Genomic DNA, 26427 nt, shown 5'->3' with positions numbered 1-26427 from the left:
AACCCGGCTTCTGCCTGTATTTATAGACCTGTGCCTGTCCCGCACCCAAAATGATGTCGCAAAAGGGGCATAAATTCAGAAGCCAGAACATGCAAGCCAGCACCATCACATTTTCCTAAAGCAAATAGCAGCTTTCACCCGATGGCCATTTTTCCTCTGATACATAATCAGATATAAATCTGCAAACAGCATACACACACACAGACCCTTATTCAGCATACATTTCATCAAGAATGCAGGCTCACACAGGCACAACTGTCTTTGATTAAAGTTCTGCTTTGCTTGAGCTGAGCTCAGGAGAAGAGGTTGGGAGAAAAAAATTGAAGCAGACAGCTAGAGCTGAGTTTCTATGGGCTATGCCATCTTTTCACTGGCTGCTAGAGTGGGGGGCGTGTTTAGTAATCTGAGCTTAGAACAACTGAGCATGCCTACAAGCCAGAAGTCAAAGCCAATTCCTGAGGGAGGGGGCTGAGTGGGTTACAGGAGGAGAAGGAAATCTAAGTGATAAAGGGGACGCTGCAGCCTTACTATTAACCCCTGGACAACCAGTGTGGCAGGTATTGAAAGATTTCAAAGAGGCTTTTCATTGATTACATTTTTATGTGTGGGCTTTACATGTCCTTTAAGAGCCGCTCTATTTATGATACAACATTGATTCCATTGAAATGGCTACCTAATTTGAAATGGAAACCAATAAAACACAAATGAAGGAAATTTTTTTTGTTTCAAATGATTTCAGACATAGAAATTTGGCTTCGATAAGCGCAATATTTTATTTCCTTGATCTGGGTTTTCCATTGAAACTTACATTTTGCCAGCAGTTAAAATACTTTTTAATGTTTATTTTGAATGATTTGTTATAAACAACTACAGACATGCCTTGGTAAGTTTCACTACACACGTGTCAGGCCTCATCTTGTTCCTCCTCAAAAAGGTTTTGTGCAAAGTCTCGTTAAATGTGCGTTTCTCACCAATTTCAACAGTGTTTTCACATTTTTCAGCTATAATAGTGCTAATAACATAATTAAATTTGTTGCAGACAGAATTATAGCAGATCTTGTAATGTTTTAGCAGACTGTGTAACACTTTTGCTGCAGCTCTTAGTGATTAAATATAATAATGTAATATTAAATATCTGCAGAACCGCAAAACAGATTTTCTCTATCGTTTGCTTTTTTTTATTCCTTAATGCATTAGTGCATGAGTGTTACATAGTTACATAGGGTTGAAAAAAGACCATTGTCCATCAAGTTCAACCCACCTAGCTCAGAGCTAATAGAGGGGCAAGGGGTAGGATGTTATTGAGAATTTGCTCCCAGCATTGACTGGGTAATATATAACCAGGCACAAAGGGTTACCCTGGTCTTGTAACCTAGATCAACCAATCAGATTTTTGTTTTCAAACAGCAGAAATGTATTCGCTTTCCTTGTTATTTCCAATGGTACACACAGCGCATGAATATACCTTTTAATGCATAAGAATGGTTGTCACTGCATGTAAAACACTTTACATGATGCATTCCAGCTTAATCACAGGAAAATACTTTCTTCCATATTCTACCACAATTGCGGCATGTAAAACACTCTACATGTGTTAATTCCTATACTTCTGCATTCAATTTTTTCCGCAAACACTTTGTTGCCTGGAGGAGAGGCAGTCTCCTGTGGCAACAAATTGGTACATATACCTTTGCCCAAATGATGAGTGTATGAAGCCCCTCAACACCGTTTTTTCAATTACGCCTTTCAGTTCAAATCAATTCAAATCAGTTTTAATACAAACCTTGTTTTATTAATCAAAATATAAATACAAAATTAAGGCAAAATATGAATATCATAACTTTTATTAAGACAGATCATACATAGCAATTATATATGCAAAGTAATATTATGAATTATTTACTAATTATTAACCCAGGGCACCTGTTGGTATAGGTTAAAGTCACTTTAGTTATAATGTAGACTGAGGTGTTGTAAAACAATAGCAACTTATTTTTATATTTTGTTGTTTTGAAATATGTTTCTTGTGGTTAATTTTTTCCACAGTTCTCCACAATTTAATTAATGTGGTGGCAAGGGTTCCACTTACCCTAGCAACTAGGCAATGGTTTGAATGGTAGATGGGAAAGTGAAGTGGTACAAGGCTTTTGTGCCATATTCAGTTGTGGTTAAACTTGGATGAGTTGTGGGTATCCTGTGTCATGCCCCATTCTTGCACATCTTTCCTTAAGGGCTCTGGCACACGGGGGAGATTAGTCGCCCGCGACAAAACTCCCTGTTCGCGGGCGACTAATCTCCCCGAGTTGCCATGACCCGCCATCCCGCCGGCGAACATGTAAGTCGCCGGCGGGATGGCACCCGTGGCGGCGCGATTTCCCGAAATTGCCGGAAAAGACTCGGCGACTTACATGTTCGCCGGCGGGATGGCGGGTCATAGCAACTCGGGGAGATTAGTCGCCCGCAAACAGGGAGTTTTGTCACGGGCGACTAATCTCCCCCGTGTGCCAGAGCCTAAACACACACAACAAGGAGATCCCAGGGCCAAAAGGCACTTGTTACATACAGGATGTGGGGACTGAGCTCTGTGCCATGCACGGGATAAATAAAATAGAAGGTAAACCGCCACAAGGGCTCTGAGCACAGGTACAAACACTCAATGTATTGCATCAGTGTTCTTTTCTACCTGTTGGCATACTTAGCGAATATGCCTGACATTAGTAAATTAAACCTTAAGTAACTTCCTGAAGAGAAAAATGCTGGTTTTATCTGCAAGTTTCACTTCATATTCTGTTTTCAAAGATATTTGGTCTTGATGCACATTTATATTTCATATGTCCATGTTACACGATGGATTCCAGAATTGCCCCTCTGCTGAACACTCCATTGCATTCCCTAGTAGTGAATGGGGGTTCCTTGTCTGTTACCAGGGTGGGAGATATAACATGCCAACCATATGATGCTAGCATCTCCCCTACACCCCAACAGGTTTATTGTGCTGTAATTGAGCTGACGCTTCACTGGAGCTATCTGTATCACTTTGCATATGTAAGGGTAACCTGATTGCCTGAGTGGCCCAGGATTAAGGGCAACATTGTTCCTTTGTGAAAGAAAGTAGAAAGTTCACTACTAGTGATGAGCGAAAAGGCAAAAAATCTGTGAACGCAGCTATCATGCGACTTTTTTGACACACAACTTTTTTTTGGCGCAACCGCAACTTTTTTGACGCAGTCGCAACTTTCTTTAATGCAACCACAACTTTTTTCTCACTCATCAAATTTTTTCCATGAATCCATGACTGGCAAAAAATTTTGCTCATCACTATACCTTTATAACTTTTCACTTTTTAAAAATGTTGGTCCATTCATTGCTGTGCCTGAAAGTAACTTTCAGTATAGAAGCAGTATAAAAAAAAATGATTTACATCAAAAATAAAAAAAGTTCTTGAATAAATTTTAACTGTCTACACTTGGGTGTCACAAGCAAGACCAATATCATTCTGTATTCAGTGTACGAATACATGGGTGACATTGCACAGTCTCTCTGAAATGAGCCCTATACTTATGTGCTGCAATGAATTCTTAGAAAAGTGGTTTGTAGCTCATTATTTAATTATAAGGTCAAGAAAGAAGTTGTTCTAATTACTCTTTGAAGAAGAAGAATTGCATTAATTAATCAGTGGTTCAATGATGCAAACAATTCCTGTGACAAATCTGAGAAGCCTCCACTGCTCAATAAAATATGACACATAAAATCTATAAGAAAAGAATATATAAGAATGTTAAATAGTTAATTTGGGTTGAAAAAAGTAAGAACTCCACCACATTCAACCCCTCTAAATGACCCCTAGTGCATGTATATATATTTAATTGTGTAACCATGTAAATTCAGAGATCAGTCGCATTTCATCTCTCCAGATCTCAGTTATACCGAATATATCATAATTATAATAATGCAACCAAACAATCTCCACCCACCTCAAACTGAGATAAATCCAAATGCCAAGTATTGCATTTTCTGGCAAACTTGTTGTAAACTTTGTAGCCCAACCAAACATAGTGGGGCTACAGGTGGGCATACCAGGGAAAGATCTCCTCCTTTGGCTGCCTATCCAAATGAGCAGATCTTTTATTGAAAGGCCATATTTACGCCATAATGTATGCCCTCTGCTAAACATTGCTACTCAACAGTCAAAGAGGTTAAAAAGTAATAAAACATTGAAGTTTTTTTTTGTTTTGGGTTATCTTTTGTATTGGAAGCTGTTTCTTTTCCAAATGTAAAAATTCTTATGAACACAAGTGCAAAGCATAATGGGGCTCATCTATCAACACTGGGCAAATTTTCCCATGGGCACTAACCCATTCAGTGATTGGCTTTTTTCAGCCAGCTGCAGGTAGAACATTGATTGCAATAATTTGATTGGTTGCCATAGGTTACTGCCCATGGGTAAATGTGCCCAGTGTTGATAAATGACCCCCAATGACTCTCTTAAAAGTCCTGGGTACATAGATGCTCATTAGAAACTTGGTGGTGAGTGGCAATTCACTTTTCAAGCTTTCTGTGATGAATTGTGCGCAATTTGCCTTTTTGTAAACATCAATAGCTTGCACCTGGCAGTATTTCTAGGGTTCCCTCAGCACATTATGCCCATTGCCAATTATTTATGGCTAGTGAATTGGATCTTAATGCAGTTATTGACATCATGCACTAGAAGAGACACGCAAATACAGTGAGAAAAACATGCAACTTGCATGAAATTTGCCAATAAAAATGCAGAATTTATATGTATATTGGTGCATTGCAGAGATACTATTTAGCAGTTGGCTGCTATTATGCTATCATTTTTGTAAAGTAACCTGAATTTTGGTTAAAAAAAGCCTTGACATTCAGGTGTGAATTTGTAAATGAGCCTTGTAAAATTTTAGTGCAGAGATTTGATTTTTTGAATTTATTTTAACAGGAGAGATGACTTCACATGCTACAGTGGCTGATATCATGGACAAAGGATCTGGTGCTATTATACTGTTGGATGGTGAGTATTCACTTTTTAAAAGTCTATAACGTACAGACTTAAACTCATAAATATTGAAACATTTGTATTGTTACCCTGCTCTTGTAAAAATTGCATGTTTGCTTCACAATCTTTAATGCATTTTAATATAAACTTCTTAGCACTGGAGGGTCGTAGTGCCCAATATATATATACCAAATAAGCTGTATAGAATACAACAGTTTTAATACTTAGTTGGTATAATATGCCATGTATGGCTCTTTAAGATACACAGAATGAAAAACATTTTTAAGCTGTCCTAACTTGGGCTGATATTGGATGCTCACTCGGCCATTCTTGACAGCTAACTGTTCAGTGCATGGGGCCAAAATGATGGCCTCTCCAGCAGATATCTGATGAAGGTTCAACCTAATAACTTTTAGGAATAATGTAATATCCATCAGTTAAGATCTGGAATAGGCGCCCAGTTTGGCTCTGTCCCAGTGGATCTTCACTTCAGCTATTTGATCCCATTGTTGGCCTGGGCCATCAATTGGGTAGCCAAATAGGACAAAAATTTACTCATTTCCACTAATTTGATGACCTTGCTAAAAGAGCTACCTATATATGGAGAGCTTTGCACAAATCAATTTGCATTTGCTGGACATACAGATATATTTAAAATTGATATTATATAAATGTATTTTCACTATTTCATGCCACTGGCCATTTAAGATATACGTTTTGCTGCAAGGTGGCCTTATTCATGGAAATAGTTAATAGAATCTACAACATCAGAGAGAATCCAGCTGAGCTTTTATCATATTGGAAACTTGTTAAAGTCATTAGAGTGCACATCCCCTTTACTTTTTCTCAATTTTACAAATGTCTGTCAAAAACATTTCACACCAAAGCACTTTGCAGTTAGAAAGGAAACAATTCACATTTCTGATAGAAGTGAAGGTCATTTCAGACAGAAGCGAGGACAGTGCAAGGAATCTCTAAACAGGCAAAAAGAGCAGGCTGTGCACTGATTATTTAAAGGTAATGGAGAGATGTGACATCTTTCTAATGCCATTCTTGAGAAGCTCTGAAATCTGACAATTTGTAGCCATACACAGTGACTTCTTCTGGTACTCAGAGTTGACACTAATTATTATCTGTTTTGGATAAAAATAAAGAAAATAATGAGGAACACATGGAACCAACTAATATTAGAGGTGGCAAGAAATAACAGTATTAATGAATTTGAAAAAATAAATCAGTGTCAAAATCTTGGAATTATAACAAGGTTAAGATTCATACCAGAAATAGCATTAATGAAATGAAAACTATTTTTCTTTTCATTTTAATAATTTTATTTCTGGTATGAAATATATAGACCATCTTGGGGCCACAAAACTTTCCCCTTTTGTGTTTTACCACTTTTTATTATTTAAATAGCTGTATTTTTTCAAACAAAAAATATCTCTCCACCTAAAACATCAAGAGATTTGTAAAATAATTAAAAAAAATAAAACCAGCATGAGGGGGAAAACCCAACTGTGTAAAAAAAAAAATATATATAAAATGATGTAAATAAATGTATCTGCCCCTAAGCCCAAAGGTGATTTCAAACAAAGCTTTCTTTAGATGGCCATACACGGGCAAATTTTGTGACTGCCCTGCGGAACGGACTTATTGGATAATCATTTGTTCTAACTAACGATTCATCCATCAGTGGTTAATGATATGTGAGGAGACTTTTGTCAGACATTTGTCTTGTTGCCTGCAAGGTCATAAATATATTAACTGATGGCTATCTTTTCCTTTGTTTACTTTCGCATTTAAGGGCAGTGGCACACGGTGAGATTAGTCGACCACTGTAAATCTTAACTACTACTTATCTCCCCTTCGATATTCCGAAGTCATCCAAAGTCACCCAAAGTTTCCTTGCGAGGCAACTTTGTGCAACCGAAGTGATGTGTTTGCTATCCCACTGCCGATTTACATTCTTGCCAGTGGGATGGTGGTGATCATTTGTACCCCATTAATGTAACAATAAGTAGATGATTTTATTGGGTTGTCCTAAAATCATTCATTTGACCCACCAAAATCTGTCCATGTATGGCCACCTTTACCTTTGTGTAATATTGTGTACTTTTGGCAAACATTAGTTTTAGAATGGTTGCTGTAATCCCAGTTTTGGAAGAAGTTATCAAAGTTACTCATATATTAAAGAAGATATTTACATTGTGGCATAATATTGTAATTGTGGGGTATCATACTAATTAAGGCAAGGTAATTTGACAAATTCACACTGCCAAAAAATAACTTTGAGTGATTTTTGTGCACTGAAGATTTTTACCATAGCTATTATTTTTGGTTGACTTTTATTTTCTAGGGTAGTATGCAGCAGCTGCCCCATAACTGGTATTAAACCAGGAGCATAACTTTGCATTTCCCTTTCTGTCTAATTTATTCATTTTTTGCAGTTCACACATACCATGGGGTAGATCTTGTATGCTACAACCAGTTCTCTGTTTTTGTGGTTGGAGCTGGGGGATTTGGTGGAAAACGCTCATCATCCAAGGCCAAGGTATATATTTGATTATATTTTATGTTTAATGAGTTAAAAGTAAGTTTTGTACTCTCATACCAATCAACCATTCATTATAAATGTATGCAGTATATTGTAGCAAGATATAGTTCTGTGTCTCCTGAACAGGAGGTCACTTGGAAGACCGAAGCTGATATCTTTTAATGGAGTACAGCAGATATTTAACTGTGGTTACAAAATAAAACAAAAGTTGTTAATAAATGCATGTGTCATTGAATTTGAATTACTTTTTTTAAGAGTACAATGAGTTTGTTCTAAAAGAGATTAAGAAAAAAATCAATTGGCAGCCTGCTGCACCTAATGCCTTTGAATACTCATCAAATATGAGCAGGCAGCACGATGAGATGACATTCTCTTGTTGGCGATCAGTGTCATTTAGAGGGCAGCATTCATGTTAATCTCATAGGCTTATACATACAGTACTGTAAAAAAATCCATCCATTTTTCCATGGATATTTTTTTGGGGGGGAGGAGAATAAGGGATTTAAATATTAGAATGTATTCATTTATTTTATTTGGATGTGGAGATCTTTTAGTTTTGCTTTTAGTTTTCTAAAATTATATTTTCCACAAGACACAGCCATGACATTGTATAATATATTAGTAACCTGGAAGTCTCCAAGCTTTATCCTGCAATTTCACTTTTGGACTTCTTTGCATAGGAGCATCATGAGCCTGTGTTCACTTAGCTTGGCTTGGGGCTTTACACTTTCATACAGATTGTGGCATGGTACATTGTACATTACACAGTATATCAGGAATGTTACAACTTATCACATCCCCAACAACATTTTACTGTACCTGGTTGCTAAAGCAAGTTCCTTAGCTCTGAGGAAGGGATGAACAGAGGATCTCTGGTATATGCTTGTAGATTGGGAAAGCAGAGAGTAATAAGTCAGCCAGCCAGAAACTGATAACATAAAACACCAGTACAAACCCTAAGGGACAGTATGTTGAACATGAGCCAGAAAAAATCAAAAGGGGATGCACATCAAATAAGGCAAAGGAACCTTGCACTTATAAGATAAAAAGAAGTGGTGTGGTGAGGGATTCTTGGTTTTCTATGAGGTGGGATGTTCGTTGCAGTGGTGTTGGCACGTCTCATAAAGGCATTTATATTTCTGACGTGCAATATATAAGCAGAATGTCTTTGGGCTTTGCTAGTCTGTATAAATGCCATTTATCTACTATTGTGTTTTTGAACTGAAAGAAAGCTGTAGCATCAAGAAGAGTCTACAACACATAGAAAACATACGAACTCCAAATACAGTACAAAGTACACAATACAAATGGCTGTATTTACATAGACCTTTCTAATAAAGCTTACATAGCTTTTACCTTTCATAGCTTTTACCTTTCCTTCTCCTTTAAAATAGGGATGCACCGAATCTAGGATTTGGCCTGTTTCGGCACGCACTGCAACTTTCAACCCTTTCATAACCTGATTGGCATATGCAAATTAGGATTCTGATTAGGTGCGGTATTCAGCTGAATCTCTCATGAAGGATTTGGTGTTCGGACGAATCCGAAAAAAGTGGATTCGGTGCATACCTACTTTAAAACACTTTAATTTTTTCGTGTTACTGTTTCTTTAACTTGAAGGTGAACAACCTCTTTAACAACACACTTATTTACAGATCAGATGCTTGCTAGGGGATTTACAACAGAGTGCTCTACATTAACATAGAACTTTGTTTATAGGTTGCGTCCCCACTGGGAAGAATTCTACCTCTAGACTAATCCGTCAGTTGTCTCAACTGTCAGTGCCTTTGCAAAGTTGTAGGTTTAAGTAAAATGAAAGAATCCCCTTTTCCCTTCTTTTTTACTTTAAAGCATACTCATTAATCTCAAACTTACAGCAAGTTAAAGGTTGTCAGCTAGCTTGAGCAAGCAAAGTCTGAATCATTTTAAAGGTCATTGAAATGAACACAATAAATGAGGTGTCAGTGAACATGCTGCGTGTGGTATATGTAGGAGCATCTGCTTAACACACACACGTCGACTTGATCAATAAAAAGACATTAGAAACGTAGGGGCACCATCTCTTCTTTATATTATTCATGTCCTGTGGATACATGCAAATTTAAATTTATTTGCTCACAATCCACACATTCAGCAGTTTAATGTGCACACTCCACTAGCTTTTATTTTCTTTAAAAAAAACAAAAACCGTAGAGAAGTTGATTTTATGTATGCTTTATGGAGTAAATGAATGAAAACTCTCTAATTACACCGCAATGTGTAGTCTTTATTCAAATAGTTTATCTACTCTGGAAAGTTATTCTTGCCGCATTAAACTGTGTGCCAGAGATATTTTAGATAATTGTATTTCCATATTCCATTAACGCTACTACAGATAATGCTCCAACAGCAGATGATCTAAACATAAACCATTCTTGGAAATCCATATTGTAACTGTTGCGTGTGTTGGCTACCCTCTATCATGGCTACAGCTTGCATTCCCACGTTCTTTACTTCAGTAAATTGGATAATAAAAATATGCTGTCTTGTTCTTTGCAGAATTGGGCTTTAGAACAGAGTTGATGTATGAAGCATACGAGGCAATACAATAAAGCTGCTCCTTTGTGGCAACACAAGTTTGCTAAACAGATGAATAATAGTAACAGTCTGCTAATTAAAAACAATATCCATCTATCACCGTGCTTTTAACCACACTGTGAATATTACAGCAATTAATTTGACTAACGTCCCCAGTGATATACCAGTCACGCTCTTCAAGCCTAGAATTTCTTTACAAGTTATATTTAATAAGATTGTCCCACTATTCACTATATACAAACCTATACAAATATAGCTATTAAATATCTGTAATTTACACTGCCGAGATTTATATTAAAATGGCGGCATTGCCAACAACGGTACCCTGGCACTGGATGTTTCATGGCACTCAGTCGAAGCTGTGTGTGAGAGTTTCCATTTTTAGTTGCGTGTTTACTAATGTATGACAAATGATCGCCATTAGCAGTGAACCAATTTGGGTTCATTTAACTTAACAAATTAACACTGCAAAAGCAAAAAATATAAAACATGATAAATGATACAGTATGCTTTGTCTGGCCCAATGCCATCTAGTTGTTGTTAAACTTACATTTCCCAGGATCACTAGCTTTTCACATCAGCTAGAGAGCCAATCGTAGATGTATCCGTGATATAACGTATACGGTTGTGAAAAATTAAAAAAAAAATCAAAGCATTTGGTTTAATTCTGCAATTTTTGAAAGCAGCACAGATATTTACTGTTATTTGCTGTTATCATATTTTTTTTAATATGATAACTTGCAATGATGAGAATGCATTAGGACTTGTTAAAAATGACTTCAAAAATGAAAATTATTGATTTGGATTGATGTATTTTTGCAGCACCTTTTCTGTGTTCAGCCATTTTTTTTGTTGTCTAAAAAAAAAAAAGAAAATATCAAGTTTATTAAATAGCCTCAGGCTGGCCATACATTCCCAGACTTGGTTGGGCAGTGTGGCTAATTCCAAACATGCTGTCTGAGTATCTGGGCCTGTGTGCCACAATTCTTCTTCTATTCCTACAGTTCTAATTTTTCCCTTAATGGCCTTTCAACTAAAAAAACAAACCACCATAGTGGTCTCAATATTTATGTATAGGAATAATTAGTATTCCATTGACTCCCACATTTAAACTTATAAGCACCATCATATATGTAGCTCTTAACGTAACGTTTTAATAATTTACAAAGTATCCTAGAAGGGGTATATCAGCAGACCTTATTTCCCATTGCCTCAAATGCACATGCAACAGTAGTAAGCAGTGCAAAATTGTAAATCATTTACAAAAGGTTTAGAAGTGCCTATGTTACTGCCCCACTTTGAATTCAGCATTGTGCAACACAGGCCTTAGTGTTTCCTGCGGGGCAAAGTACAAAAGAGCCAGGCCATTTTATTCCATCTGTTGTATTTAGTGCTCAGTGGGTAGCACCAGGCCATTCACTTATGAGAAATGTATGGTCTTTGGCAGACACTGCTGCCAGTATGCAGGTATTGCTTCAGATAGATGACTTTTATAATTAAACTGCTAGGTTCTGCCACTTCTTCCAAGCTGGACTTCTGTTCCTAGCTTCAGTTCTTAAATAAAATTGACAAAAGAAAAAATAATGCAACAATCAAAAACTGTAAAAAAAAAAAAAAAAAAAAAGACTTCTACATAAAAAAATTGTGATTTAATGTGGGCAAGAAAAGGACTGGTAATATCATAAGATACATTTCAGCCATATTCAGAATTTTAAAATATATAAAAAACAAATAATATACTTTTTCACTTGGCCATTTCTTCAGTTCAGCTGAATAATTCATTTTGATATGTTTCAAATCTTTTTATGTACAACAAGAAATGGACATAGTGCTGCATACATTTTGCACACTGGCCTGCATGACCCAATACAGAATGGGTCATTTAGAGCTTGAGGGGTTATGTTAGAAATTCCAGCATATCTGTTTTGCAATGAGCTCTTGTATTTAGTAATGGCTTAAACACTCCAAGGTCAAAATTCTGCTTACAGAAGGGTCTTCATTACTAGTACAGCTTACTCTTCTTCTTGCTTGTTTAGCCATTATTGTCAGCAAGAAATTTTCTTTTTTTACAGAACTGCAGGTTACCTGCATAAAGACTTTTGGGGGGATATAATGTAGCACTTTAGATACTTTGGGGTCACCGTATCCAGCTGCTGCCACGTGCCCCTCCTCTCCTCAGCTGGCTCTACAGAAGGGTCTCTTCAGTCTAATCTATATCTCTTAATACGTTCACTGTCAAAAAGAAACTTAAGCGCCAGTGGTCCTTATGCAGGAACAGTAGATTTATTGAAAAAATAACTGAAAAATGTACTTCCTTGGTACACAAAATATTCATAGAATACTATCACATCATACATAGAGTTAACAGTTTGTATTACTCACACCTCAGGTGTCTGCCCCAGTGTACCAGTGTGCTTCAAGGAATATGACACAGGCTATCCCTGAGCCTTTCCAACTGAAGTCTGGCGGATGAAACCCAAGGAGAGCACAAAGCTGCTTTTACTAGCTCTTTTACTAACTATTTTACACCTCCTAGACTGTACTATAACAAGAGCTACCTACCGCTATCTTCACCTCATTCACAGTATTTCTTATTTCTGAACTCAATAAGGCTTCAGTTACCTTAGGATTAAATTTCCTTACCAAGGCCCATCCACTTACATAGTTACATATATAAGTTGGGTTGAAAAAGACCAAAGTCCATCAAGTTCAGCAGATCCAAATGAACCCCAAGTGCACATATACCAATATCTATACCCATACCATATACCAATATCAATATCTCAAATACCAATATCTATACTAACTATAGATTTTAGTATCACAATAGATTTCCAGTACCAGGTGGAGTCCAAAGGAGCAGAACCATGTGTTTCCTATACTTTTATTGACTAGGGAACAGGAACTATACTCACTAATCCTGAGCCAATGGGAATACCTCCCCTAGTTTGTAGGTTACATTTCTTCACAGTAGGCATGGTTAATTCCTTTACACCCCTAATTAAAGCTGTAGAAAGGAGGAAAAAAAATCACATAGTGTAGAGAAAAAAACAGTGAGAAAAATTGTTCACATATTATTCTAACCCTAACCCCCATTTTGAACAGAGGAATGGATTTTCATAGAACATTGAATAATATTTATTCTGCATTTTTGTGTTATCGGGATAAAGAGAAAATCTTTACAGCTCAGTGCAGGTATTTGATGATAAATGCCAGCAATTCATTTGCACATAACAATCTTTTACATTAAGTGATTTCTTGATTTCAGGCAACAGCAAACCCACCCAGCCGACCTCCAGATGTTGTTGTGACTGATGCCACCAATGCAGACCAGGTAATTCAGGCTTTCTGCAACCCATATAATTCAAAATATATATTTTATATTGCATAGCTATGCTTAAGCTTTTCATTTGCAGCCTTTTGTTATGTTGTATAATAAAACACTGTTCTGCCATTCAGTCTTGGTACAATCATTCTTAAGTAGAAATTAAATGTTACTAGGTTTTGTATTAGCATCCTGATCTTCTCTGATAACTACTCCTATAACTTGCATTTTTATTATTATTGTTTTAATACTTAAAAGGAGACTAGAATCTCCATCCTTACAAACCCTTGGTCTGCTTATTTCCATGTTAAGTAGGGTCAATATGCATCAGATCACAAATAATAGGAAAGTTGGCCAACTTACAGGGGGTTTATTGATATATCTGGCACACATGGCACTCCTATCATTGGAAAAAGGTTATGGTTGTAGGCACAGCTATTTTAATTTAAGTTTGATCTATCCCCATTAAAGAAAAAAATGGCTGTATCAGTCTTGGTGCTAGAACTACAGGTATCTTATAAATGAACATGGTGTTAGAAAATTAAATTGTACTAGAATATGTGCACAAACCTAGCTTTCTCTGCTCTGGAATAAATGATTTACTATGGGAACAGTCATTAAGTGTTGTCCTGCTGCATAGGTGCTTAATAGACTTTTAAAATGCACAAATTTGTCTCCACTGTATTATTTCACGAATAAGGAATGACATATATTTCCCCGATGGTAAACAATTTAATACGTTAAAAAGCTTCAGTACAATTTATAACTTAACCAATACCAACTCTTTAAGTTTAGTTAAAGGCCTGATAAGTCTGTCATGGTAGACTGAACATGATATAAAACTGTGAGCTGCTATATTGATTTTTAGGTATAAAGGATTATATATCCTTCACTTTCAACGACTTGAGAAAAATTTCTCTCACCGAAAGTACTAAACTTTTGTGGTACTGTGCTAATAACTGGTTTATTAAGGATGTAGGAAATGTTGCTGCTCTGCCACAATCTCAGCAGGTGTCAAGCAGGGGCAGGGCACTTCTTTCACACAGCTAGTAGTATACAATAATAGCACGGGCAGTAATAGCAACTGCCATTTCTTCCGCTGTGGCAGTAGATGCAGACAACCAGTAGGTGAACTCTGGTTAAATGAAGTCTTTTTTTTTTTTTTTTTAAACTTTGTTTTTATTTTCACTTAAGGTGGGAGATCTGAATTATGGAAAGACCCCTTATCCGGAAAACCCCAGGTCCAGAGCATTCTGGATAATGGGTCTCATACCTGTACTGGTATGCTTCAGTTAGTAGTGGATGTTCCCTGAGTGTTTCCATATCGTACCATGTGGTTTGCCTGAACGTGTAGACTGTAAGGTATCCAATTGATTGTGGAAGGGAGGATATGAAAGCCATGTGTTGAAGTATTTTGCGGTGTTTTGTTCTTTCCTGGTTGTTGCCTCCAGCCTCCATGTAAAAGATATGATGTAGTTTTTGTTTTACTAATGTTATAGATGGTGTGTCTGGGGTTAACCATTGATGTAATGTTGTTTTCCGGGCAGCTGCCGATAGTCTCCCAGCTAGTTGTTTTTCAGGTTTAGTTAAGTGTGTGTAGGATGTAGTTTTGCTGAATAGTGCCCACTCTAAGTTTATTTGAAGGAGTTGTTCTGTTACCTGTGTCCAAAATGAGGCTACTTCTTTCCAAAAGATTTGTGCTTAAAGGCACGACCATAAATTATGTATTAGGTTTGTGTTTGGGGAGCGGCATCTGAGGCATTCGTCAGAGGGTAAGTTGTCCATTTTGTATCTCCTTGCTGGGGTGAGATAAGAGTTGTGGAGGATTTGTATTGCAATTTCTTGGTATTTGCTTACTGGGGTCAGTTTCATGGCTCCTATGTGTTGTTTTAAAATGTCTGTTGTAGTGGTGTTTGGGATATCAGCTGTCCATTTGAACTTATGTAACTTTTCATTATCAATGTTATCAATGTTGATGAGTGTTCGGATGGTTTGGTATATAGTTGATGTAGTTTGTTTTGTGTTTTTGTCTTTCCATATTCGATTAATTGGACTATTTTTATCCTTGTCTGTCAGTTTTTTCATGATTTGTATCGCGTAGTGTCTTATTTTCATACGTAGGTACATGTGCGGAGTTGTGAATGGGTATTTTTGAACCAGATCAGTTTGGGATATATTTGTGATGTCCTTTCCTGATAAGTCGTAGATGTTGTGGAGTCCTTCTCTACTCCATTGGAGTAGGATAGGGTTGCTTAGGCCTGTAGGGAAATTTAAATAAAGTCTTTTAATTCTCTTGTCTGTAGATGTAAGAGCTATTCTATTTAATTGCTTAGCAATCCTGTCTATAAAGTACACTGAAGGTGTTTATTTATCATTTCTAGTGTGTAAATTGAGTATTTTGGCACTGTTTTCTGCAATTAATGGCAGCTTGTTTAGCTTCATTAATTCAATAAAGGGAACAGTGAAGCCAATTGGAATTGAATCAGGAATAGGTTTTGTTTGTGTATATGATGAGTTTGATGCACCAATTGCCTTTTTGTAGGGAATATTGTAGGCGGCAAAAAGCATTGTCTGCTTGTTGTTGCCTTGCCAAGTATTGAACCTATGTTAGAAATCAATATTTTAAAAAAGTAATTCAATTATGCCTCTCCATGTGATCTGTCATCTATTAGCTGCCTTTCAGTCTTAAGTATAAAGGCTTTATGCACTGCTAGCCCCAGCACGGAGAATGTATATCTTGTAGCACCGTGAATGACATAATCACAATGCAACATAAGCTTTTTATAGACAGAATCAAGTGGATTTTAGCTTAGATGGGGATTTAATTTATCTGTGCCAGTAGGGTAGTTATTCATTAGCTGCTCTGCTTTATAACATGGTTTCTATAGTCTCAGAAAAAATGAAATCTCTTCATGCAGCCAGCATGCTTTTATTGTCCAAAGCAGATTTAAATTGATTTCCTGTGCTTGGAAGTTGAGCGCAGAGTATAATATGAAAAATATGAGTCAGATTTATCAATTGCCATTAGTGACTGATTAATCCTAATCAATCCATAAAGATGTTGGCATTTATCCTCTGTAATAAATTGGCTAAAATTACAGTGAATTGTTCTGAATTAATATAATACAGACCTAGGGGAAGGCATCTGTGGTTCAGTTCAATCATAAGAAATCAATATTGATCAAATGAAAGGGGAGAAAACTTTGGGGAAAAAATAAAACATTGCCCACAGCCTACTATGGGATTTAACATCTCAGACCAGTCATTTTGAGATAACTAATCAAACTGTCCTGTTGGTTTAGTTGGACTTGATAGGCTTGTTTGATCAACCTGTCCTAAATAAAGAAAATTCCAGCAAAGTTCAAAGTAAATCCTGCTGGAAAGAAACCCTTAAGGATTTCCTATTCAAACTTTGATAAATTTCCCCTTTAATTTGTATGTAGACACAGTTCAGCTGGCTTTCTGAATGCAAGTGTTTCCTTTTAGTACTATTAAAATGCAAAAAAAAGGACAAATAATTATATTTATTAATTTCATAGCACAGTCCTACTCATGGATTGCATCACATGTAAATACTGTATATATGAGCTGAGAGTTTCTGACACCGCTACATTAGGGCACTTGCACAAAGCTTACAGTCTATAAGGGAGGGGTCAGTCATACAAATAATATAGGTGTGATCAAAATTAATTTGCTAAGATCTACTTACATTATATTCTTCCCTTATAATATGAAAAATGCTAGTGCAACTCACATATTTCCCTTATGTTGTACACATGTTCCTATGAGAACTTGCATCCTTTAATAGGGCCTGATTGTGACAGTAGGATATAAGAGTGGATTTCTGCAAATGAGAACCCCCTACATAGTAAGACCCAGAAAGTTGGTCTGGGTAGAGGTAGAGGGGAATTGTACAGTGGTGAAGGTATTGTATTTTTGAGGAGCCACCTGACAAGAAGAGGTGGGGTATTCTTCACTGACAGGGGTAAAGTTTCCACATTTAAAGAGGGTAAGATAGGCATCAGTATCATAGACTGGTTGTAGAGGGTGAACCACTGAATCAGCAGGCCATGGGCTACTCTGCAGAGGATAAATCCATGTTTTAACTGCAGAAATTACCTATTATTGTGACTTGGGCTGAGTGATTTTGTGTGATTTTTAGGAAAGCATGCACAAAAGAATGTTGACATGTTATATCCGAAGCGATGACGAGGACCAGTTTTGTAAGAAGGCTTAGAATTATCATTCTAGAAAAACCTTTTGTTACATTGCTTTGATCAACATATATCATATTCAGGGTGCATAAAAAAGATCTGTGTGACATCTGCGTGTCGGTAGTAAGTAGGGCAGAAACAAATGGATGTAACTAAGCACATATGGTCTTTCCTACCCATGAATTGTATTTATGCATTGACACTAAAGGTTACTTGTGCTATTCTAAAACAAAAGTGCCTCCTTCTGTGCTTGTTATACAGTCATAAACAGTATAGTAGTTTAAAAAGAGAGAAGGTAAGTGCCCTTAAGGCACAGATTTGTAGACAGGTATGTATATGAAAATGAGCTCCTAGAAAATGTTAAACGAGCAGTTGGAAAGAAAGTTCTTGAATTACATTAGAGCCAAGGCTAATTTCATTTACAAAACATTCATAAGTATAAATGGCAGCCTAGGGCAATATCATCCCCCTTTGCTTCATGCATTAGCCAGTCTAATCAGTATAGTAGCCTTATGATGGTAGGGTAAGAGATACAGCCCGTCCATTGGGCAATTTATGTGTCCATTTTTAATGCCTGTTATCAGTAGTCCTGTCCAGAGAGCTGTAACCCAAGATTTATATAACTATTTCCAGTAAAACTGCAATATATATTATATTTCGTGTTTATTCCAAAGAAATCCATCTTGCCTCTTGTATTTTGTAAGCAGAGGAGAAACTGCTTGATTCGATAAGAAGAGTTTGCAATGTCCCTAATTATTGTTGCTCTGTATTCCTTGTAAGGGCTGTGAGCTAAATGTGGCGCTGCTGCCTCCTCCTTTCACATTTTAATAGCTCATCTTTTATCCCTTTGCTTTCTCAATTTCTTTGCTACATTGCTTGCTTAATTGTACACTTGCCTCATGTTGCATGTTACGGGCTGCCTGGGTTATTATTCACTTGGATGTTCCACCGTTACCTGAAGCACTGCGTACATAAAATACAGCTGGACTTTTCTACTCATCTTGGTGCCATTTCTTTACTTTTACTCTCTAACTATTAACCCGTCTCTCTCAATCACATCTGCTGCTTAAACATTTGTGCTAACATTTATTGATTTCCTCATAAAAACCCCAATGTGCCTGTTACCTAACTTGCATTGCTGGAATTATTGCATTACTCAAAGAGGATACTAAAATCTAAACGTTCAAGATGAGAAATATGCAGATAGTTATCCCCAAATGGCTTACAGGAACATACAGCTGACTATAAATGGTACTTGGGCATGTATTATTCACTAAACTGCTTGTACACCTTTACTAATAATTATCACTTGCATGTTAAAATGGAGGAAATGGTTAAATACTTGTCATTTTCTAGTTGTGGTTCAATATCAGGACCTAGCATTCTCCTGCAACATATTTGTGGCCTTTCATCTCTGACTACCGGCAATGGTGGGTGTAGATTATGGTTGGCTGAGTGCTTTAGATTGACATCTTGGATGTACAGTGTATAAATGATGCAACTTTGTATATTTATACAGGTTGGCAAATGTGTGTTCCCTAGTTTATTCCCCATAGAACTGTGATAATATGTAGGTTTCATTATAATTATCCTACTTCTAGTGTAATAATATAAGTTAAAGATGCTGATTATATAGGCAGATATTAGCTGACCACTCTCTTGCCTTACTCAGTACCTCACTGGCCCCATGCCCAAAATTAAGCCCAAACCTATCATAACCAGGTCTAATTAGCTATTGATTGGCCTAGGTGGAATATCTCTTTGGCTGATGGCATTTTTAGTCTGTTGATGTGGTCCAAAGCTAGTGGCTCTGCACAGTTTCCCCATGAGGAAAACAAGGGGCATTAAATGACTGGATAGAATGTACCGCCTGCTGTCATAGACAAGATCAGTGGAAAAGGCAAAATAAATAACAATGAGGAGCCAGCCACAATGAGTAATAAAAAAGATACATGTAAGCAACATGTAAGGAAAATTGGTTGTAAGCAAGAGTCAGTGAGAGGTGAAAAACAATTACCAGGAACAGGAAAATTAAGGACACTAAATATTAAAACTTGAAAAATGTATCTGATCGCACAGGCAATTAAACTTGCAATTGTCTAATTATTATATATTATATGCAAACAAAATAAATAGTCATGGTTCAAATGATATATATTACTATGTGTGGTTTGTATTCTTCCTACAGCTTGCTTCTAAGCAGCCCCCTAACATCCACAGATGGAGGGCAGTTAAAACTGTAGCAAAGTGACATTTTGTCTTATTATGAAAATTCTTTAAACCCAAATCCCATTATGTAATCTGTTTAACGTCAGAAACCTTAGTGGTGCAAATATTCCATTTTCACATTATTTTAAATTTATTGCAGGGTGCATAAAACTGCTCTTGCTGGTGAAGGTTTGCTTTTTTGCAATAAGGAATAGCTTTCATTAGACTGTACATAAATGGAAGTTAAATATGATGTAATATAAAATGTATTGTAATTGAGAAGGCTTAATTCTTGTGGACAAAGAAGCCTCTATACTGCAAATGCACTTAGGGCCAAACAGAAACCAAACAATTTTCATGCCAATATATTGTGATGACTAGAGAAAACATATCTTACCTAGATGCTTCATTCAGGAATAGGAATTCTTATTACAACACAATATTAAAATGCAAGAACTGCTGCCTGATAGACACAGATTTATAATTTAACACGTCTTACAAAGCAAATAACCATAACTGAATTGAGTGACATGAACTGAAAGCCTGCATTGTAAGTGGCAGCAATCCATAAATCATGCTAAATGAGTCAGCTGGTGCTGGATTAACTCCTTCTAAACCATGTCTTTCAGTTCCAAACTGGTAAAAGCAATAGTCACTTTCGGTCAAGGGGCATTTGAGGATAAGATTGAACTTGTGGTCAGTAATTGCTATTCCCATTACTATCATTCTAGTTTTTCTGCTTAAATGGAAGTTAGAGCACCAGATGCCAGTAGGTGAGCACCAATTAGCATTCACATGTACAGTAGGCTAATGTATGTACTCCCTACTGTCAGTCATAACAATATCACAAACCAGCAATGGTGTTTTTTAAAAGATGCAGAACTGCACAGTATATACAGTATATATAATAAATATATATATATATATATATATATATATATATATATATATATATATATAATAGAGAATATAACAGAGTAGGCACTCACGTATATAAAGGACACAGTATGCCTGGGTGCAGTATAATAGCAAAATGTGCAATGTAGAAAAAGATGCCGCACTCACAGGTCTTAGTGAAAAATAAAGAATCAATTTATTGATGGAAATACGTCAATCTAATCTTAGATTGACGTATTTCCATCAATAAATTGATTCTTTATTTTTCCCTAAGACCTGTGAGTGCGGCATCTTTTTCTACATTATATATATACAGTGGTGTGAAAAACTATTTGCCCCCTTCCTGATTTCTTATTCTTTTGCATGTTTGTCACACTTAAATGTTTCTGCTCATCAAAAACCGTTAACTATTAGTCAAAGATAACATAATTAAACACAAAATGCCGTTTTTAAATGAAGGTTTACGTTATTAAGGGAGAAAAAAAACTCCAAATCTACATGGCCCTGTGTGAAAAAGTGATTGCCCCCCTTGTTAAAAAATAACTTAACTGTGGTTTATCAGTTTCAATTTTCAATTTCAATATCAATTTCTGTAGTCACCCCCAGGCCTGATTACTGCCACACCTGTTTCAATCAAGAAATCACTTAAATAGGAGCTACCTGACACAGAGAAGTAGACCAAAAGCACCTCAAAAGCTAGACATCATGCCAAGATCCAAAGAAATTCAGGAACAAATGAGAACAAAAGTAATTGAGATCTATCAGTCTGGTAAAGGTTATAAAGCCATTTCTAAAGCTTTGGGACTCCAGCGAACCACAGTGAGAGCCATTATCCACAAATGGCAAAAACATGGAACAGTGGTGAACCTTCCCAGGAGTGGCCGGCCGACCAAAATTACCCCAAGAGCGCAGAGACAACTCATCCGAGACGCCACAAAAGACCCCAGGACAACATCTAAAGAACTGCAGGCCTCACTTGCCTCAATTAAGGTCAGTGTTCACGACTCCACCATAAGAAAGAGACTGGGCAAAAACGGCCTGCATGGCAGATTTCCAAGGCGCAAACCACTTTTAAGCAAAAAGAACATTATGGCTCGTCTCAATTTTGCTAAAAAACATCTTAATGATTGCCAAGACTTTTGAGAAAATACCTTGTGGACCGACGAGACAAAAGTTGAACTTTTTGGAAGGTGCGTGTCCCGTTACATCTGGCGTAAAAGTAACACAGCATTTCAGAAAAAGAACATCATACCAACAGTAAAATATGGTGGTGGTAGTGTGATGGTCTGGGGTTGTTTTGCTGCTTCAGGACCTGGAAGGCTTGCTGTGATAGATGGAACCATGAATTCTACTGTCTACCAAAAAATCCTGAAGGAGAATTTCCGGCCATCTGTTTGTCAACTCAAGCTGAAGCGATCTTGGGTGCTGCATCAGGACAATGACCCAAAACACACCAGCAAATCCACCTCTGAATGGCTGAAGAAAAACAAAATGAAGACTTTGGAGTGGCCTAGTCAAAGTCCTGACCTGAATCCTATTGAGATGTTGTGGCATGACCTTAAAAAGGCGGTTCATGCTAGAAAACCCTCAAATAAAGCTGAATTACAACAATTCTGCAAAGATGAGTGGGCCAAAATTCCTCCAGAGCGCTGTAAAAGACTCGTTGCAAGTTATCGCAAACGCTTGATTGCAGTTATTGCTGCTAAGGGTGGCCCAACCAATTATTAGGTTCAGGGGGCAATTACTTTTTCACACAGGGCCATGTAGGTTTGGATTTTTTTTCTCCCTAAATAATAAAAACCCTCATTTAAAAATTGCATTTTGTGTTTACTTGTGTTATCTTTGACTAATAGTTAAATGTGTTTGATGATCAGAAACATTTTGTGTGACAAACATGCAAAAGAATAAGAAATCAGGAAGGGGGCAAATAGTTTTTCACACCACTGTATATATATATATATATATAGGTATAGGTTGAAGTCACAACATAATAGTACAAGTATAGGATCTGTTATCCGGAATGGTTGGGACCTGGGGTTTTTCTGAATAAAAGTTCTCAATACCTTATGTTTACTAAAACATTAAATAAACGCCATAATATTGTTTTACCACCAATATGAATTCATGCAGCTCAGTAACCATAAAGCACAAGCTGCTGTGTTATTATAAGGGAAAAAGGAAAACATTTTGAAATTAGAATTAATAATAGTTAGAAAATGTGTTCAAGTAGAAGTCCCTTTGGAGAATAGATCTTTTGACTATATAATGGCGACAAGCCAGCTGCTTTTATATGGATAATGCAAGCCAGTAAAGGCTTTTATTATCCTTGTATTTTATAGTAGGGCATACATAGTTTCACTGCCTTTATCATGATACATTTGTTGTGAATTCAGAAATATAAACACTGTAGATCTATAATATACCATTTCATTCTGCAGTTCCTTTGTACTTGATTTGTGGCAGCCCTGTCAGTATGAAATTATCTGTTGTTTAGGTACCTGTCAGTGCTGCGAATATGGGGGCAGTTGCTTGTAATCTGAGAATGACAAATATAAGAATATTTGTAATGTCTTTTCCATTACATTGTGTGCAGATTGTTGATCTCCTGTAAGACCATGATTTGCACACTCAGCTACTTCTTAGCAAGCATGGGGGGTATTTTGTGGAATTCTGCTATATGAGGAAGCTGGGGAGATAGAGCGTCTGGAGATGGGAGGAAGGGAAGCAAATTATTTGCATTTGTCTTTACATCAGTTATTATGAGGCAGCGGAAAGATTTCTCAGAACAGCTCTGTTGCTAGCGTTAACCCTGCCTTCCTGCACTGCAGCATTTTTCCAAGAATTCTGTTATTACATTCAACAGAAGCAGATAGTGAACCTTCTCAACTAATCAGCCCAAAATATAAAGCCCATAAGAAAGCAAACAGGATGACATTGTTGGTATTGGTGAAAATGAGAAATGGAAGATTTCCATCCATTAGCAATGTTTTTTTTTCTAAATATATGCCTTTAGCCCTTGGTCACATTTTGAAAATCTCCTTTCCCCGTTCTGTACACAGTGTGACGTTATGTAAAGTGTAACAGTGTTTATTTTTGTATGGAAAATGTCAGGGTCTCTTGATTAGAAGTTGCTTTGTCACTTGGAGGACATTGAGGATGTCTATTGAGCTTTCCTTTCTGGTAGTTTTGCAAGTGGCCTTTTCTTAGGTCTGCAGGCAAAACTGAAAATTGGTTCAGACAAGAAGTCTTTCACCCTGTGTTCCTATCTGGATGAATTCTTAAATTGTTAAGAAATATGACTTGACAGTTTACATTATTAATTGGAGAACAATCAAACCACATTAGAACTGACATCATTCATAGCCATAATCAATTGGCATTTTTAGTGTCCCACAAAATCATTTTGTATTTGCTCTTGCTTTAACCTTATTTCAACATCAATGTATTTCTATACCTTTGTATTTTTTAATAGAAGTGTAGAACTGATTATTTCAGATTTTTCTGAATTTATAAAACATTAGCCTGTACTTGACACCCTTGTACTTGTACTTAATGTTTAAGTAAGTAAGTAGACAAAGTATGGTGATCAAAATTAGGGAAAGACCCCTTGTCCAGAAAAGGTAAACTATTTTAATTAGAAGTCTGTTATCTGTCCCACTGATCTATTGTTTAGAGTAATGGCATAAATTATATATATATATATAAAATAATCGTCCGTAGCCGGCACACCCTTCAATACTTTGTCAAAAATTTATTGAAAACATATTGTTTTTAAAAACCGACGTTTCGGTCCTCATTAGGAGGATAAAAAAAGAAAGGTCCTAATGAGGACCGAAACGTCGGTTTTTAAAAACAATATGTTTTCAATACATTTTTGACAAAGTATTGAAGGGTGTGCCGGCTACGGACGATTATTTTTTGTATACTCATATTTTGGCTGTGCACCCCGTGGAACATTGAGCTTTGGAGTGCTGACACTATCTAGGGAATATATATATATGTTTGTGTGTGTATATATTACCTCCAACGGCGTTTAAAATGGAAAAACCTATATACAAGTATCTGTTATCCAAAAACCCTGTATTCAAAGCCTCCAAAATGCCTTGTTCAATAGTGTCTTATTTAAATGAACCATTCTGCATTTTGGACTGGTTTTTCTGCATCATAAGACAGTTTTTTGATGTTTGCTACGGTAGCATAAATACATTTTTATTTCAAAACAATCCAGTTATTTCAAAATGTTAATGTGCAGCTGCCTTAACACAGAATGCTCCATATTATTGTAATATCCCTTATTCAGAAAGTTCCAGGCTCCAAGCAGTCAGGATATTTGACCCCATACCTGAACTTTAATATGGCATAGAATACAGGTATGGGACCCCTTATCCGGAAACCCGTTATCCAGAAAGCTCCGAATTACGGAAAGCCCGTCTCCCATAGACTCCATTATAAGCAAATAATTCAGAATTTTAAAACTGATTTCCTTTTTTTATGTAGAAATAAAACAGAACCTTGTAATTGATCCCAACTAAGATATAAATAATCCTTATTGGATGCAAAACAATCCTATTGGGTTTAATTAATGTTTTATTAATTTTTTAGTAGACTTAAGGTATGGAGATCCAAATTACGGAAAGACCCCTTATTCGGAATACCCTTGGTCCCGAGCATTCTGGATAATGGGTCCTATACCTGTATATTGTGTAAGACTCAATGGGCTACTCCCAGTCCAATAGTTGTATCTAAAAATGTGCATACATATGTGGACAAGGACACATGTTAATTAAATCTGCCATCTCAGTCCCTAGAATATGCAGCTACTATGTATTGCATATAGTCCACAATAATTGTGCATCAGTTAAGGGTCCTGTAGTATTCTCTTAAATGTATCTATTGTTCTCTGTTTTATTCGTGCAGTTTCCTTATATATATATCATTATAGCAATTCATCAAGCAGAATCAGATGCAATAACAGATAAGTGCATGAAAAGGCAGTAGCAGTTGTTAAATCTGGGATTCATTAACATGTGCTGTCCCCACTGCTTTATAACATAAGGAAAGGGAATGCCAGTTCATTGTAACTCACATTCAGGAGGATACAAGGGTATGGTAAGTATAGTGACAGCTTGTTAATTAATATTTATGAGACAATTAGCTTATCACTGTAAGCAGTAACCACTGCCAGAATGAAGATTGTACATTACACTAAATACATATTTAATACTCTTATTTAACTAGAGCTTTGTTTAACCTCTGTTTTTGGTTTAAGAACCAAATGGAAATCCAGTTGGCAATGAGAGCCAACTTAAGAGTTTACTTTGTGCCCACAGTGTTGTTTGCTGCACTGCAAGTCTACAACAGGCAATCAGAAAAAAGTGATTAAAAATACAAAAGTAAAAAGTCTTCTTTTTATATCAAAAACAACAGCTGCTTTTTTACTACTACTTTTTTTTTTTTTTTTTTAACTTTTTTCTCATGGCCTGTTTGTAGACTTCCAGAGTGCCTGTTACATATTTTCTTCAATGTTATTTTGTTTTTTTACTCCCTCAAACTAAGGGTGAGGGGCTGAGTACAAGTGTTCTGGCCATTTCTTATTTAACGATCCTTCACCGCCCAACCTGCAAATAGACCTATTTGA

The 26427-nt window shown here is 36.5% G+C and overlaps 1 protein-coding gene across 2 annotated transcripts in view; it reads left to right on the top strand.

Annotated features, from left to right (window-relative positions):
• hsd17b4 (hydroxysteroid (17-beta) dehydrogenase 4) overlaps window positions 1-26427 on the top strand; it is a 130049-nt gene that overhangs the window by 85571 nt on the left and 18051 nt on the right. For both annotated transcript variants that reach the window (XM_012963829.3, NM_001032319.1), the window contains exons 15-17: window positions 4958-5029; window positions 7462-7565; window positions 13414-13479. In XM_012963829.3, the coding sequence (XP_012819283.1) occupies window positions 4958-5029; window positions 7462-7565; window positions 13414-13479 (242 nt within the window). The remainder of the gene's footprint in view (window positions 1-4957; window positions 5030-7461; window positions 7566-13413; window positions 13480-26427) is intronic.

Source organism: Xenopus tropicalis, chromosome 1 (assembly GCF_000004195.4).
Source record: "Xenopus tropicalis strain Nigerian chromosome 1, UCB_Xtro_10.0, whole genome shotgun sequence".
Lineage (NCBI taxonomy): Eukaryota > Metazoa > Chordata > Amphibia > Anura > Pipidae > Xenopus > Xenopus tropicalis.
This window is presented reverse-complemented; position numbering and strand designations above follow the sequence as displayed.